General features: G+C 42.3%; 1 protein-coding gene across 2 annotated transcripts in view; it reads left to right on the top strand.

Moving 5' to 3' along the window:
• SPAG5 (sperm associated antigen 5) overlaps positions 1 to 13705 on the top strand; it is a 184872-nt gene that overhangs the window by 82455 nt on the left and 88712 nt on the right. For both annotated transcript variants that reach the window (XM_073616771.1, XM_073616770.1), the window contains exons 11-16: positions 1950 to 2084; positions 4574 to 4646; positions 4734 to 4881; positions 8920 to 8973; positions 12781 to 12895; positions 13048 to 13181. In XM_073616771.1, the coding sequence (XP_073472872.1) occupies positions 1950 to 2084; positions 4574 to 4646; positions 4734 to 4881; positions 8920 to 8973; positions 12781 to 12895; positions 13048 to 13181 (659 nt within the window). The remainder of the gene's footprint in view (positions 1 to 1949; positions 2085 to 4573; positions 4647 to 4733; positions 4882 to 8919; positions 8974 to 12780; positions 12896 to 13047; positions 13182 to 13705) is intronic.

Raw genomic sequence — 13705 nt, 5'->3', positions numbered from 1 at the left:
TTTTTTTTATTTATTTATTTTTTTACAGCAGTTTTGTGTTTTAATAGACTCCTTTTAATGAATAGAATACCTGGAGTACAGAACTTGGCAAATACCAAATTTGTGCAACTCTTATAAGTTTCAGTAGAAAACTGTTTGCTGGCTTCTTGATTTCAGACTAGGGTCTGAATTCTACAGTAATTTCTGGCAGAGATGTGTAAAATTCACCCTGTTGCATGTTTAAACCTTTCCCAGTCTTGCCATACTTCATTTTCTTTTTTTGTTAGAAAAATTGTGTCATTATTACTACCTTCGAAATGAGCTGAAGACTTGTTTTTTGTTAGGACCCTTAAAACTTGCACTGTGGGGTGGAATTATTGCTTTCAAGAACTGTTTTGGGCAGCGTTTTGATCCATCTTGTAAACAGTTGCCTAAGGCCTGTAAGACTCTTGTATCCCTGTTCTAGTATCAAATCGCATGGCAAGTCGCACCCCATTGCCAGCAATAGAACCATGCACATCACCGCGACTCGTGTCGCAGCGATTATGAAAAGGGTTCCTGCACTACTTTTTACAGATTTTTCATTTCGACTTGCATAGGCTTCTTCTTTTCAAATGAAAGTCGCAAGCTGCAATGAAATCGGCAGTGCAACTTGCGAACGGGGGGCTAACTTGCCTTCAGAAGTCACCTAATTAGTAAATCGGGTCCACCTGTGTGTAATTTAAGCTCAGTATAAATACAGCTGTTCTGTGAGGACCTCAGAGGTTCGTTAGAGAACCTTCTTGAACAAACAGCATCATGAAGGCCAAAGAACACACCAGACAGGTTAGGGATGAAGTTGGAGAAGTTTAAAGCAGGGTTAGGTTATAAAAAAAATATTCCAAGCTTTGAACATTTTACGGAGCACTGTTTAATCCATCATCTGAAAATGGAAACAGTATGGTACAACTGCAAACCTACCAAGTCATGGCCGTCCACTTAAACTGACAGGCTGGGCAAGCAGAGCATTAATCAGAGAAGCAGCCAAGAGGCCCATGGTAATGCTGGAGGAGCTGCAGAGATCCACAACTCAGGTGGAAGAGTCTGTCCACGGGACAACTATTAGTCGTGCACTCCACAAATCTGGCCCTTATGGAAGAGTGGCAAGAAGAAAGCCATTGTTGAAAGAAAGCCATAAGAAGTCCCGTTTACAATTTGAGGAAGCCAAGTGGAGGACACAGCAAACATGTGGAATAAGGTGTGCTGGTCAGATGAGACCAAAACTTTTTGGCCCAAAAACAAAGCGTTATGTGTGGTGAAAAACTAACACTTCACATCACCATGCCCACTGTGAAACATGGTTGTGGCAGCGTCATATTGTTGGGGATGCTTTTCTTCAGCAGGGACAGGGAAGCTGATCTGAGTTGATGGGGAAAATGGATGGAGCCTCAGCCAAATACAGGGCATTCCAAAAAGAAAACCTGTTGGAGTCTGCAGAAGACTTGAGACTGGGGTGGAGGTTCACAGCAGGACATCGACCCTAAACATACAGCCAGAGCTACAATGGAATGGTTTAGATCAAAGCATGTGTTACACTGGCCCATAATAGTCCACACCTAAATCCAATTGAGAATCTGTGGCAAGACTTAAAACTTGCTGTTCATAGACGCCCTCCATCTAATCTGACAGAGCTTGAGCTATTTTGCAATAAAGAATGGGCAAAAAATTCACTCTCCAGATGTGCAAAGCTGGTAGAGACATACCCAAAAAGACTTGCATCTGTAATTGCAATTTGGAAAACCATTTATCATTTTCCTTCTACTTCACAATTATGTGCCACTTTGTCTTGGTCTATCCCATAAAATCCCAATAAAATACTTTTATGTTTTTAGTTGCAACATGACAAAATGTGGAATTTTTCAAGGGGTATGAATACTTTTTCGAGGCACTGTATTCAGGGATCTAATTTTCTGACTGGTATTTGTTGATAGTGTTCTCAGGCCAGGGAACTGATGTCTCGACACTGGCACCTATTTATGATTATGAAGGAAATAACCCAGTCGGCTCTAGAGAAGTATGATGGAATTAAGAATGAAAGGGACCATGCCATTTTGGAAAAAGAAGAGGTGAGTGAAAACTGGTACCTTACAAGGTCCCAAACGGTAGATGTGTATAGCCAAGTCTGCAATACATAACTTTGTCCATTTTTATTATAGAGAGGCTTGCAAAATTAAAATGGTAATTGGTGTTTGAGTATATTTTGTTCAGACTCGATCATATGGGTTATTTTATGGATAGTATTTCCTGTGTTATACAAACCTTTTTTATTTTTATCAACATTTGGATTATAAAAAAAGTTGATATTTTAATACATCGACACCCCAAATATTTAAATAACTGTTTTACTTTGTCATGTTCATCTGTATGATCAGGATTCAGAGAGAATTGTCTAAGTCTGTTCCCTTGTAACAAACAAGATTTTCATCTGTCCTGTAAACTGATAGGAGAAGAACTATAAGAAGCACTATCTTCTTAAACTGCTGCTGAGAGAATCATGGCGAATGCCATTGATGCTGCTCAGTCTGCAAATTGTAGCTGCCTGTCTGTTGGGTTGACACTATTTTTTTGAGTCCAGTTACCATCTAAGGGGTAAATTCACTGTGCTTCTGTAGTTGGTGTGCCTCTTTGCCTTCCTACCATCTCCTCTGTACCTGCATCAGTTCTACAATCCTCTGAATGGTACCTGGCCTTCCTGCTGCCTTAGGCCAGGTTCACACTGGAACAACACGACAGTCATACGACTGTGGATCCGACTTTGGCCTGCGACTTGAAGTCCGATATCCATCCAACTTCAATGAACGAAGATCCGACTTTGATCCCGACAATACCAGGCACTTTGTGTCTGGTATGAATCTTTAGGGGAACCCCCACGCCACATGCCCTCAACTTGCGGGGTGTGGGTGCTTTGGAGCAGGAGGGCCCTGCGCCTTCCCACCCCAAAGCACCTTGACCCCATATTGATGAGGACAAGGGCCTCTTCTGGACAACCCTGGCCGGTGGTTGTCGGGGTCTGCAGGCAGGGGGTTTATCAGAATCTGGAAGCCCCCCTTTAACAAGGGTCCCCAGCCCCCCACTCTGTGACTGAGTATGGGGTACATTGTACCCCTACCGATTTATCCCCCAAAAAAGTGTAAGGAATGAAAATACTACACGGGTTTTTAAAGTAATTTATTAAGGCAGCTCTGGAGTCTCTTCCGATTTCTTCTCCCTCCTCCGCTGATGTCTTCTCCCCCTCTCTGGTTCTTCTCTTCTCTGCACTGTCTTCTGCCTCTGCCGGGTCTCCTCTCTTCGCTGTCTTCTCCCTCTGTTCTTCCTCTGATGTTGTCTCAACGCTCTCTCCCAGTGTAATGCTAGGGCCGCCGTGTGATATTACTTATATAGGCATGGGGCGTGGCCACCCGGTGGCATCACCTGGAGGTCCCGCCCCCTTGTGACGTCACCACCCGGGGGTGGTACGGTGATGTCACAAGAGGGTGGGGCCTCATGATGACCACTGGGTGGCCACGTCCCTTGCCCATATAAGTAATAGGGTTGTCTGGAAGAGGCCCTGGTCCTAATCAACATGGGGACAAGGTGCTTTGGGGTGGGGGGGCCACACCCCCTCATATTGAGGGCATGTGGCCTGGTATGGTTCAGGAGGGGGACGCTCGCTCTTTCCCACCCCCTTTCCTGGCCTGCCAGGCTGCGTGCTCGGATAAGGGTCTGATATGGATTTTGGGGGGACCCCACGCCGTTTTTTCTGGCGTGGGGGTTCCCATTAAAATCCATACCAGACCACAGGGCTGGCGTGGAGTTCCTCTTCAAGATCCGCACAAGTCACATGCCAAAGTCAGATCAGTTAAAACAATGATCTGACTTCAATGATATTGAATGGGCTGGAGTAGGATCAAAGTCAGACCAAAGTAATGTAGGAACATTTTTCAAAGTCAGACCAGTTAAGACGGCTCTCATAGGGAACCCTTGATTTGCACACGTCATGCAACATGAGCTCCCAATGTTGGAGCGTTTGTTGTACAAGTGTGAACTGACAGCTGTCCCAAGAGCCTGTCCAGCTTGCAATCCACTAACTGTGCTGGGGGTATCTTCCAGTGTTTTCAAACTAGCAGGTATTTTACGCCAAGTATCCAAAACTGGTCCAAACGCTGGTCGTTGGAGCATAAGTGCAAGAAGTGTCTCTTGTGTATGCCCCTTGTAGCAAGTCCCTGGGCAACTTCATCAGTGACGTTCCTGGGGACACGAGTACTCTTAATCCCAAGAAAAACTAGGCTAAACCTTTCTGGGAGACCCTCTATGCCTGCGGCTAAAAAGTTCTTTTCACATCTTAGACTTCCAGAGCATTTTTTTTTCCTTGCCAACAGCTACCAATCGGATTCACATCTGTCCTGAAAAAAGACATTTGGAATTTGAAGGCTTAAATCTCCCTTTTCAGATTCAGTTCCTAGCACAAAGACTAGTTGTATAGCAATTACTATAAATTGTGTACCTTTCACTTAGAGCAAAATGGCAGAATTGTCTATGAAATTTTGTTTCTCTTTGTAAACCTTTTTACTGGTAGATGTCCATTCGCCTGGCTGACCTGAAGTCTTTGAATGAACAAACAAAATTGGAAAACTCTCGTCTGGGTTCAGGTTTGTGTGTTAAGTGCTGTATAAATGTGGTTACTGTGCATTTCTGTTTTTATATTTATCTGTTTTATATATTTATTATTTTGTTAGAGCTAGAATCTCTAATGGAGCGTTTGTGTATTATGGAGTCAGAAATTGATAAATGGAAGGAGGACAATTCCGAGCTGGCGGAACAACTGTCAGCTAGAGACTCGTCTGTGATGCTTCTAGAAAAAGAGCTTAACGAGGCAACTGCAAGGTATAAAGCCATTTGATTTTTAAATGATTTCATAAATCTCCTCTTATGGTTGTATTGAATGTAATCTCTGTCCATACCTGCATAGATCTGTTAAAAAAAATTTGGGCTCATTTTACTAATGAACAGACCAAAGCTGGGGTGAGAAGTACCTCAGCAAGATGTTCCTGGGATATCAAACAAGCGAGGTAGTAAATCTAGTTATGTACATTATATTTGCTGATTGGGTCATCATGTTACAATGCCTGTTCAGCTCAGGTGCTTGTGAAGATTTTACACATGTGCACCACTATTGCTCTACTGCTTAAAATTCTAGCTGATCAGTCAAGTGTTCAGGTCATTTGGCACATGAGCACTTTAGCTTTTAGGAGCCAAATTATAAAGCAAGAGTATAGCCATACTGCTGCATAAATACCACATGTTTTTAGAAATGTTCTTAGCACTCCACTGACCTCTAGATTTCTAGACCATCAGAGCATTATTCTTCTAAATGCAATAAAAAAAAAATTGCTTGGAGAAGAGGCTATTCATGTGACCCAGTAAAGTCGCATGCCCAACTCTCGTTCAGTTATGGAATTGTCTGCAGCATATTTAAAACTAAAGATACATTTTGAATATATTGCTGCTATATATTGCATATAATGGGAAGAAAGGTTGGGACTTTATATGAGGCACATATAGAATGTGCCTCCATCCCTAATTGGAGATTAATGGAAAAGGTTGGGACTTTAATTGAGGTCATAGACATGGTGGAGACAAGTTCAATAAAAGTACACATTTATTGTCATAAAATCATGAAACAAATCAATAACAAAGACCACATGGGTAAAACACATTGTAATAAATGTAGTTTCATGTTTGTTCATACATACTATTGTGAGTGTGCATGCAATACAGGCAACTGGGGTACATCCGAGTATAGTAACCAAGTGCCCCACAGTGGTCTGATTGATCATAAATACATTCTAATGAGTTCATAATGGTACAAAAATATGTTGACAATACTAGCGAAAAAGACAGTGAGACCAAAATAATGCATAGTCAAAGCAAGAAAAGAATAGTAGGGAAAATCATCGAAGTATGAAGAGACATCCCAAGATCGCCCAAAATTGCCCAAATCAGATGGTGAGAAAGGGGCTTGTATCTGCATCCCAAAATAATAATGCCCGACGCGTTTCGTGTGTTTCACACTCATCAGGGGCGGGTGCTGATAGTATATCTACAAGATATAATAAGGTATCATTAGTGGAATATAATGGAGCCTATTCAAAAGGAAGATGGGTGGGCGTTTCCAAAATACTTACAGGGACTCACTGTAACTGAGGTATTGCACGTATGACACCGGGGTCAACCAATCTATGCCGGGAGCTGAGGTGATGAAACAGCGCGCTGGTAGGGCATACATCAAAGACTCCCCAAAACACAGGACACAGCCAGGTAGTATATATGGTAGGTCAGCAGTGTTGGAACCAAAGGGGCCACCAACGGTCTAGAAATATATATAATATCAAGATGTAATGACGTTCATTAATGTTAAAAAATAATGCATAATTGTATGGTGATGGGCACTCGTCAAACAGAGCTTACCAGTGTCACTGCTGGGAAAAAAAAAAAAGGGTGGTGAAATGAACTGCAGCGTCAGATGTTTAAAAGTCAATGAAGGAGCTGTGCCTGGGGAGGCCAGATATACCGCTCCACACACGTGCACGCTGCCCGCCACCAGCGTCACGCAAGCACGGCTGAAGAGGGGAGGAGCTCCGACGCCGGCGGTGAGCACCGCCCTTGACAGACGCTCATTCCCCCCGCTGGGCCGGCTGAGATGGCAGCATCACATGCTTGCCGTGATGACGTCAAAACCAGACGACGCACGAGAAGCAGGGGGCGTGGCGCCGATGCGCTGTGGGAGAAACTACCCCCCGCCCCCCCAAAGGCAAAGCACAGGGGGCCGGAGGGAACAGAAACACGCAGAGCGCATCGCAGCTCCCGGCAAGGGACAGAAACAACCCCAGCACATACAGCCTCAGAAAAAAAAAAAAAAAGAGGGAAGTGACTCAAAGCACAGTAATCTGTGCTGAATCCTCTCACTGATATGCAGAGGAGACCAGTGTCTCTAAAGCATAAGCCCAACCAAAAATGATCGAATGTGCCGGGCTTGATAATCTCACACCTAGGTGACAGAGAAAAAGAGGGACTGTCAATCTAGTCTATGGACCTCCATCCCTAATATCAGCAAACAATGGGAAGAAAGGTTGGGACTTTATATGAGGCACATATAGAATGTGCCTCCATCCCTAATTGGAGATTAATGGAAAAGGTTGGGACTTTAATTGAGGTCATAGACATGGTGGAGACAAGTTCAATAAAAGTACACATTTATTGTCATAAAATCATGAAACAAATCAATAACAAAGACCACATGGGTAAAACACATTGTAATAAATGTAGTTTCATGTTTGTTCATACATACTATTGTGAGTGTGCATGCAATACAGGCAACTGGGGTACATCCGAGTATAGTAACCAAGTGCCCCAGCAGTGACACTGGTAAGCTCTGTTTGACGAGTGCCCATCACCATACAATTATGCATTATTTTTTAACATTAATGAACGTCATTACATCTTGATATTATATATATTTCTAGACCGTTGGTGGCCCCTTTGGTTCCAACACTGCTGACCTACCATATATACTACCTGGCTGTGTCCTGTGTTTTGGGGAGTCTTTGATGTATGCCCTACCAGCGCGCTGTTTCATCACCTCAGCTCCCGGCATAGATTGGTTGACCCCGGTGTCATACGTGCAATACCTCAGTTACAGTGAGTCCCTGTAAGTATTTTGGAAACGCCCACCCATCTTCCTTTTGAATAGGCTCCATTATATTCCACTAATGATACCTTATTATATCTTGTAGATATACTATCAGCACCCGCCCCTGATGAGTGTGAAACACACGAAACGCGTCGGGCATTATTATTTTGGGATGCAGATACAAGCCCCTTTCTCACCATCTGATTTGGGCAATTTTGGGCGATCTTGGGATGTCTCTTCATACTTCGATGATTTTCCCTACTATTCTTTTCTTGCTTTGACTATGCATTATTTTGGTCTCACTGTCTTTTTCGCTAGTATTGTCAACATATTTTTGTACCATTATGAACTCATTAGAATGTATTTATGATCAATCAGACCACTGTGGGGCACTTGGTTACTATACTCGAATGTACCCCAGTTGCCTGTATTGCATGCACACTCACAATAGTATGTATGAACAAACATGAAACTACATTTATTACAATGTGTTTTACCCATGTGGTCTTTGTTATTGATTTGTTTCATAATTTTATGACAATAAATGTGTACTTTTATTGAACTTGTCTCCACCATGTCTATGACCTCAATTAAAGTCCCAACCTTTTCCATTAATCTATATATTGCATATATCCTTTGATATGGTGGCTGCCTTATTTTTATTTTATTTATTTCAGGCTTTTTCTATATTTTCAATTTGTGATTCTGCCAGTAACACACCTCTAGGGTAACCGTGTTCACTTGCTTCACTCTATGGAGGAGCAATGTTGTCTCCCAAGGCTACTCTCCTGATTTGGACTATAAACTGCTTCCCTCTTATCTCTATTGCATGGAAATGAAGTTGCTTAGCAATTCACAGAAGATAGCTGAGTAGACAGATTACACTGTTCAGTGAAGGAGAAGTTACAAGGGCACTATGACAGAATCAACAGATATTTTTCTGTGCTTACTTAAAATATACTAAGCCTTAAAAAAGAAAACAAATAGAGCCATCAGAAATTAGAACTGGTAAGCTTGAATATATTACATTTTTATTCTGGGGTTTAGATATACTTTAAGCAGAGATAACTCTGTTGCTTTGCTGGCTTCAAACCCTGGCTCACATTTTAAGATTTGGGCTCTAAAATGCAGGCCTTAGTGTGTATAACCTAGTGCAGTATAACTAAGCTTGGTTAGCAACTCGTCCCCTCAGTGTCCGGTGACTAACTTGTTAAAAAAATTTGTTCTTTCAGAGGCCAGTCATATCAAAATCGCATCAAGTATCTGTCTGCGGAGGTTGTGCCCAGGTATTATTCCCCCCCCCCCCCCTTTAACGTTTAAAACACGGTTACTGCTGATGGCATTAATTCAATTTAACTTTTTTTAAACTTGCAACGCAGGACACAGAACAGTTAATTATTGGACTACTGTGTTATGCTCCACCTCTAAGTGAATGGACACTGGCAAATAACAAAGCTTTACCATTCCCAGCATAATTGCTCCCACCCTGCTTGCTATTTTTTTATTTTTTTTTTTTGACAGTTAGGTTTTTTCAGCAGAGATGGACAAATTATCTGCTTTAATTTGTGGATTTCAACTGCCTTACTGTGCTGAACCTTGGTGCTCTTATAGCAGTGGCAGTCTTCTGGATTGGTCTCTGCAGATGCTTATATCTGAGTGGACCGTACCAGTGGAAGAACTGGAAAGGCTTGTAAGCTGCTTGTGCACTGGATCCAATGTGTGGTGCCTACTTCAGCAAATGGTTAAATGGTTTGGTTGCATCTGTGAATTAGCTGGAGGGGATTTTAACAGATCAGAACATATTTGCTGTGTGTGCAGTAAGTGCTCCTGTGGTGGTGGTGGTGGGTGGTGGGGGAATTGTCCCATTGTGTTGTCTGCTTAATAAGAGTCCGACGTGAGTTGCGGTTTCAATGCCATGCCTGTCTGCTGCAGGTTCCAGTATGGTATGCATTTCTAGAGGGTGCTGTTGGCATTCCTTGGTTGGTTCTGGTCACGTGCGCTATCCTGTTTGGTTGTAAAGTGGCGTAAATTCCTCTGGTTTTAGTGTGTTGTCGCAGCTGGCTGCCTATTGTGCAGGCGCAGCCCTGTTACACAGACATGGTCTGCCCGCCAGTGCTATTGTGCTGCAGGGCCTGAAGAATGTAATGGGCAAATGCAGGTGGACGCTTCAAACCTTGGATGGATGTTGCCTGTAAAGACTGCTGCAATTCCCAAGTTGGATTCCCTCTTTGTGCTTTCTGAAGGCCCAAGGAAGGGTCATGCAGCTGCTAAATCTACTATCTCTTGATGCATCTGTCAGCTTATTTCTCAAGCTTACAGTCGAAGAGGAAAAGTTCAACCTGTTTTTGCAACAGGTCATTCTACCAGGAGTGCCAGTGTCTTCTGGGCTATTCGTCAACAGGCTTCCATAGCTCAAGGTTTTTGAAACTGCTAAGTGGTCTTCAGATCAAGCTTTTACGAAGTTAGGAAGTCGATGTTAGAGCTGCATGGGATGCTACCTTTTGGTCGGCGCGTTTCACAGGCTGCTGTATGAAGTTCTAACTTTTTCTGGTTTAGTTGTTTGGGGCCTGTTGGCTTGTTGTCATTTTGACCACCCTTCATATTCCTGTGCTTTGGGACAACCATTCAGCCCCCCCCCCCCCCCCCCCCCATCACTCTGACTCAATAGGTGGAAGCTTTGTATCCATTTATAGCTTGACAGACATGGTACAGCTTTGATACAAAACAGGTGTGATTATAAGAGGGGTTTTTTCTGGGCTGGCCTACAGTTTTTCGTTTGCCAGGGTCCAATACACCTGTAGGCAGGAGTATAACCAGCAGGTTAAGACTGAAACGTGCAAAATTGCATACTCTCCAGACACACACACATAAATGCGCTGCCGTTTAGCAGTGCTTAATCGCACCCCCATGCATCTGCTGACAAGCACATCAAAACGTATGGTGTTGTGCTTTTTTTTTTCTTTTGCAAAAGACTTACAAACTTCTGCCCATTGAAATGAATGGGCCACTCTACAAGTTGTACGTTGTAAAGCACACACACGCTCATATCTGCATGGTTTAAATGGAGCCCAAGACTTCTTATGTTCCTCAATGGACTCCAGAGAATTTTTTTTGTAGCGATTACAAAATTCCTATTTTACAACATGATATGTTAGTCTTAGTGATTGTTGTGTGGTGTGTGTTTTTTTTATTTTATTTATTTTTTACCAAAATAAGGTCTACAAGCATGTTATACTTGCTGTATCTGCTCTGTGCTATGGTATTGCACAGAGGGGCCTTGAACCTCCTCTTCTGGGGTCCCCTACCAGTGCCTTCCGCTCCTTTTTTTTTCTGTCTGCTCCCCCAAAGCAAATGCTTGATAGACATGCAGGCTCACTCCCAAGCTGGGCTGTGTGCATCTATAGACCCAGCACGGCTCACAGAATTTGACTAGCAGGAGCCAAGCCTGTGAGTGAGGAAAGAGGTGAAGAGCTGCTGCAGATAGGACAGCGCTGTATCGAGAATGAGGGGTGTGCTGGCAAGGAACTGCTATGGAAAGTTTTTACCTTAACCACTTCATCCCCGGAAGATTTTACCCCCTTTCTGACCAGAGCACTTTTTGCGATTCGGCACTGCGTTGCTTTAACTGACAATTGCGCGGTCATGCGACGTTGCACCCAAACAAAATTGACGTCCTTTTTTTCCCACAAATAGCTTTCTTTTGATGGTATTTGATCACCTCTATGGTTTTTATTTTATAAAACATATAAACAAAAAAATAGTGACAATTTTGAAAAAACGAAATATTTTTTACTTTTTGCTATAATAAATATCCCCCAAAAATATATAAAAAAAAAAACATTTTTTTTTCCTTCAGTTTAGGCCGATATGTATGCTTCTACATATTTTTGGTAAAAAAAAATCACGATAAGTATATATTGATTGGTTTGCGCAAAAGTTATAGCGTCTACAAAATAGGGGATAGTTTTATGGCATTTTTATTACACATTTTTTTTCTTTACCAGTAATGGCGGCGAGCTGTGATTTTTATCGGGACTGCGACATTGTGGCGGACATATCGGACACTTTTGACACATTTTTGGGACCATTGGCATTTATATAGCGATCAGTGCTATAAAAATGTATTGATTACTTTAAAAATGTCACTGGCAGGGAAGGGGTTAACACTAGGACGATCAAGGGGTTGTGTTCCCTGGTGTGTGTTCTAACTGCAGTGGGGAGTGGACTATGTAGGGGAGATGACAGATCGCTGTTCATACTCTGTATGAACAGACGATCAGTCACTTCTCTCCTCAGAGAACTGGAAACTGTATGTTTTACACACACAGATCCCTGTTCTCCATGTGTCAGCAGCGATCACGGGAGCTCGGCGGTGATCATGAGTGCCAGGCACTCGCATCGGCTCCGGAGGCCTAGTGGCCACAGGGCGAAGCGTCGTAACATAATGTCGTTTCACCCAGCCGCGCCATTCTGCCGCAGTACAACTGTGGTGGCTGGTCGGCAAGTGGTTAATGCAGAGAGTGCTTTAAGGTAAAAAAAAAACCTTTTGCCTTTAAAACCACTTTAATGTTTTGTCAAATATTATACAACTGAAGCATGTAATTTTTCTGCCCTGACGGAGGGTCTAATGACATTAACGATAGCATCCAAAAGACAAAAAGTACATTTGCCATGATCTTTACTATAATGAACGGCCCTATTTACCAATGGCCTGTACGGCAGTAATTTTTGTGGTACTTATGTAAAGTAGGTTCCAGATAGTGTCTTCTGTCTGTTTACTACATAATGAAGCGAAGCTGTGTGCGTGTGGTGTTCTTCTTTTTTTTTTTTTTTTTATAGAATTTTAATATATCATTCTAATAACATTAAATGGATCGTGGCCGTAATATCACCATTTATAGATTACTGCAAGAGCATGCCAAATGATGAAAGTTTTGTTTTTTGTTGGTTCATAGTGTTGAATGTAGTGGTGCATAACACTGTTAGGGTTTTTTTTTTTTTTTTTTTTGGATGCTTGCTTGGGTAGTTTAGTATAGTTTTATAAGTGAATAACATTTTAATTTGTGCTTGATATGTTTTATTTATGATTCTAGCTTGGAACTTCATTTGTCAGAGGTTTCAAGCCAGAAGAACACTCTACAGACACAGCTGCAGGCTATGAAACAGGAACATGCTTCACAAATTGCCTACTATACAGAAAGCCTAGAGGTAAGACACTGTTTCCTTCTGTGTGCAGTATTAAACCAAATTAATCTTAGATTCTCCAAAAGAATGACATCGTGATTTGAAATATAATGCCACTGTATATTTTTAATGTTACGTTTCCCACTGTGTGCTGAAACAAAGTACATGTTTTCCAGTTTCTTGAACAAGAGAATCGGGTTTGTCAAGAGCAAGTAACAGAGACCGAATCTCAGCGAAGAATCGATCATCTTAGCTTGCTGGAGCGAAACTATCAGTGTGAGAATCTGAAGGATATGGTCAAGAAGCTAGAGTGAGTACACACTAAACATGATGATAATCTGTCAAGATTTACTGTATCTACTTAAAGAAAGCAGTATTTAACGCAAAAGCAAACATTTATTATATTGCAGTTTACCAATTCTTAGATGTGATGGCTTACCTAAAAATGAAGCCCTCCAGCAATGCACTGTCACCACTTGAGGCCCCTTCCATCTCCACCCGGTCTTCCTTCCCGGGCCTGCGGACTCTGGCTGTGTGACTGGCCAGAGCTGCAATGGCGTTACTTTCACGTATGTGCATGGGTGCCGCTGTTTATGGCACAGGGCTCTGAAGTAACAGCCTGGGTGGCCGTTCCTTCAGAACGCATGCGCCGGTGACGCCATCGGCTGCATATACATTAAATATTTCCTAAACTGTGCACATTTAGGAGATGTTTACGGTACCTATATGTAAGCCTTCTTATAGGCTTATAGGTACAAGACAGAGATCGGAGTTTACTCCCACTTTAAAGTGATGCTAAACTCTTGTTTTTTATTTAAATTTTTTTCTTTAAAA

Source organism: Aquarana catesbeiana, linkage group LG02, assembly GCF_042186555.1.
Source record: "Aquarana catesbeiana isolate 2022-GZ linkage group LG02, ASM4218655v1, whole genome shotgun sequence".
NCBI lineage: Eukaryota > Metazoa > Chordata > Amphibia > Anura > Ranidae > Aquarana > Aquarana catesbeiana.
Note: the sequence above shows the minus strand (reverse complement) of the source record. Positions and strands in the feature narration are given on the sequence as shown.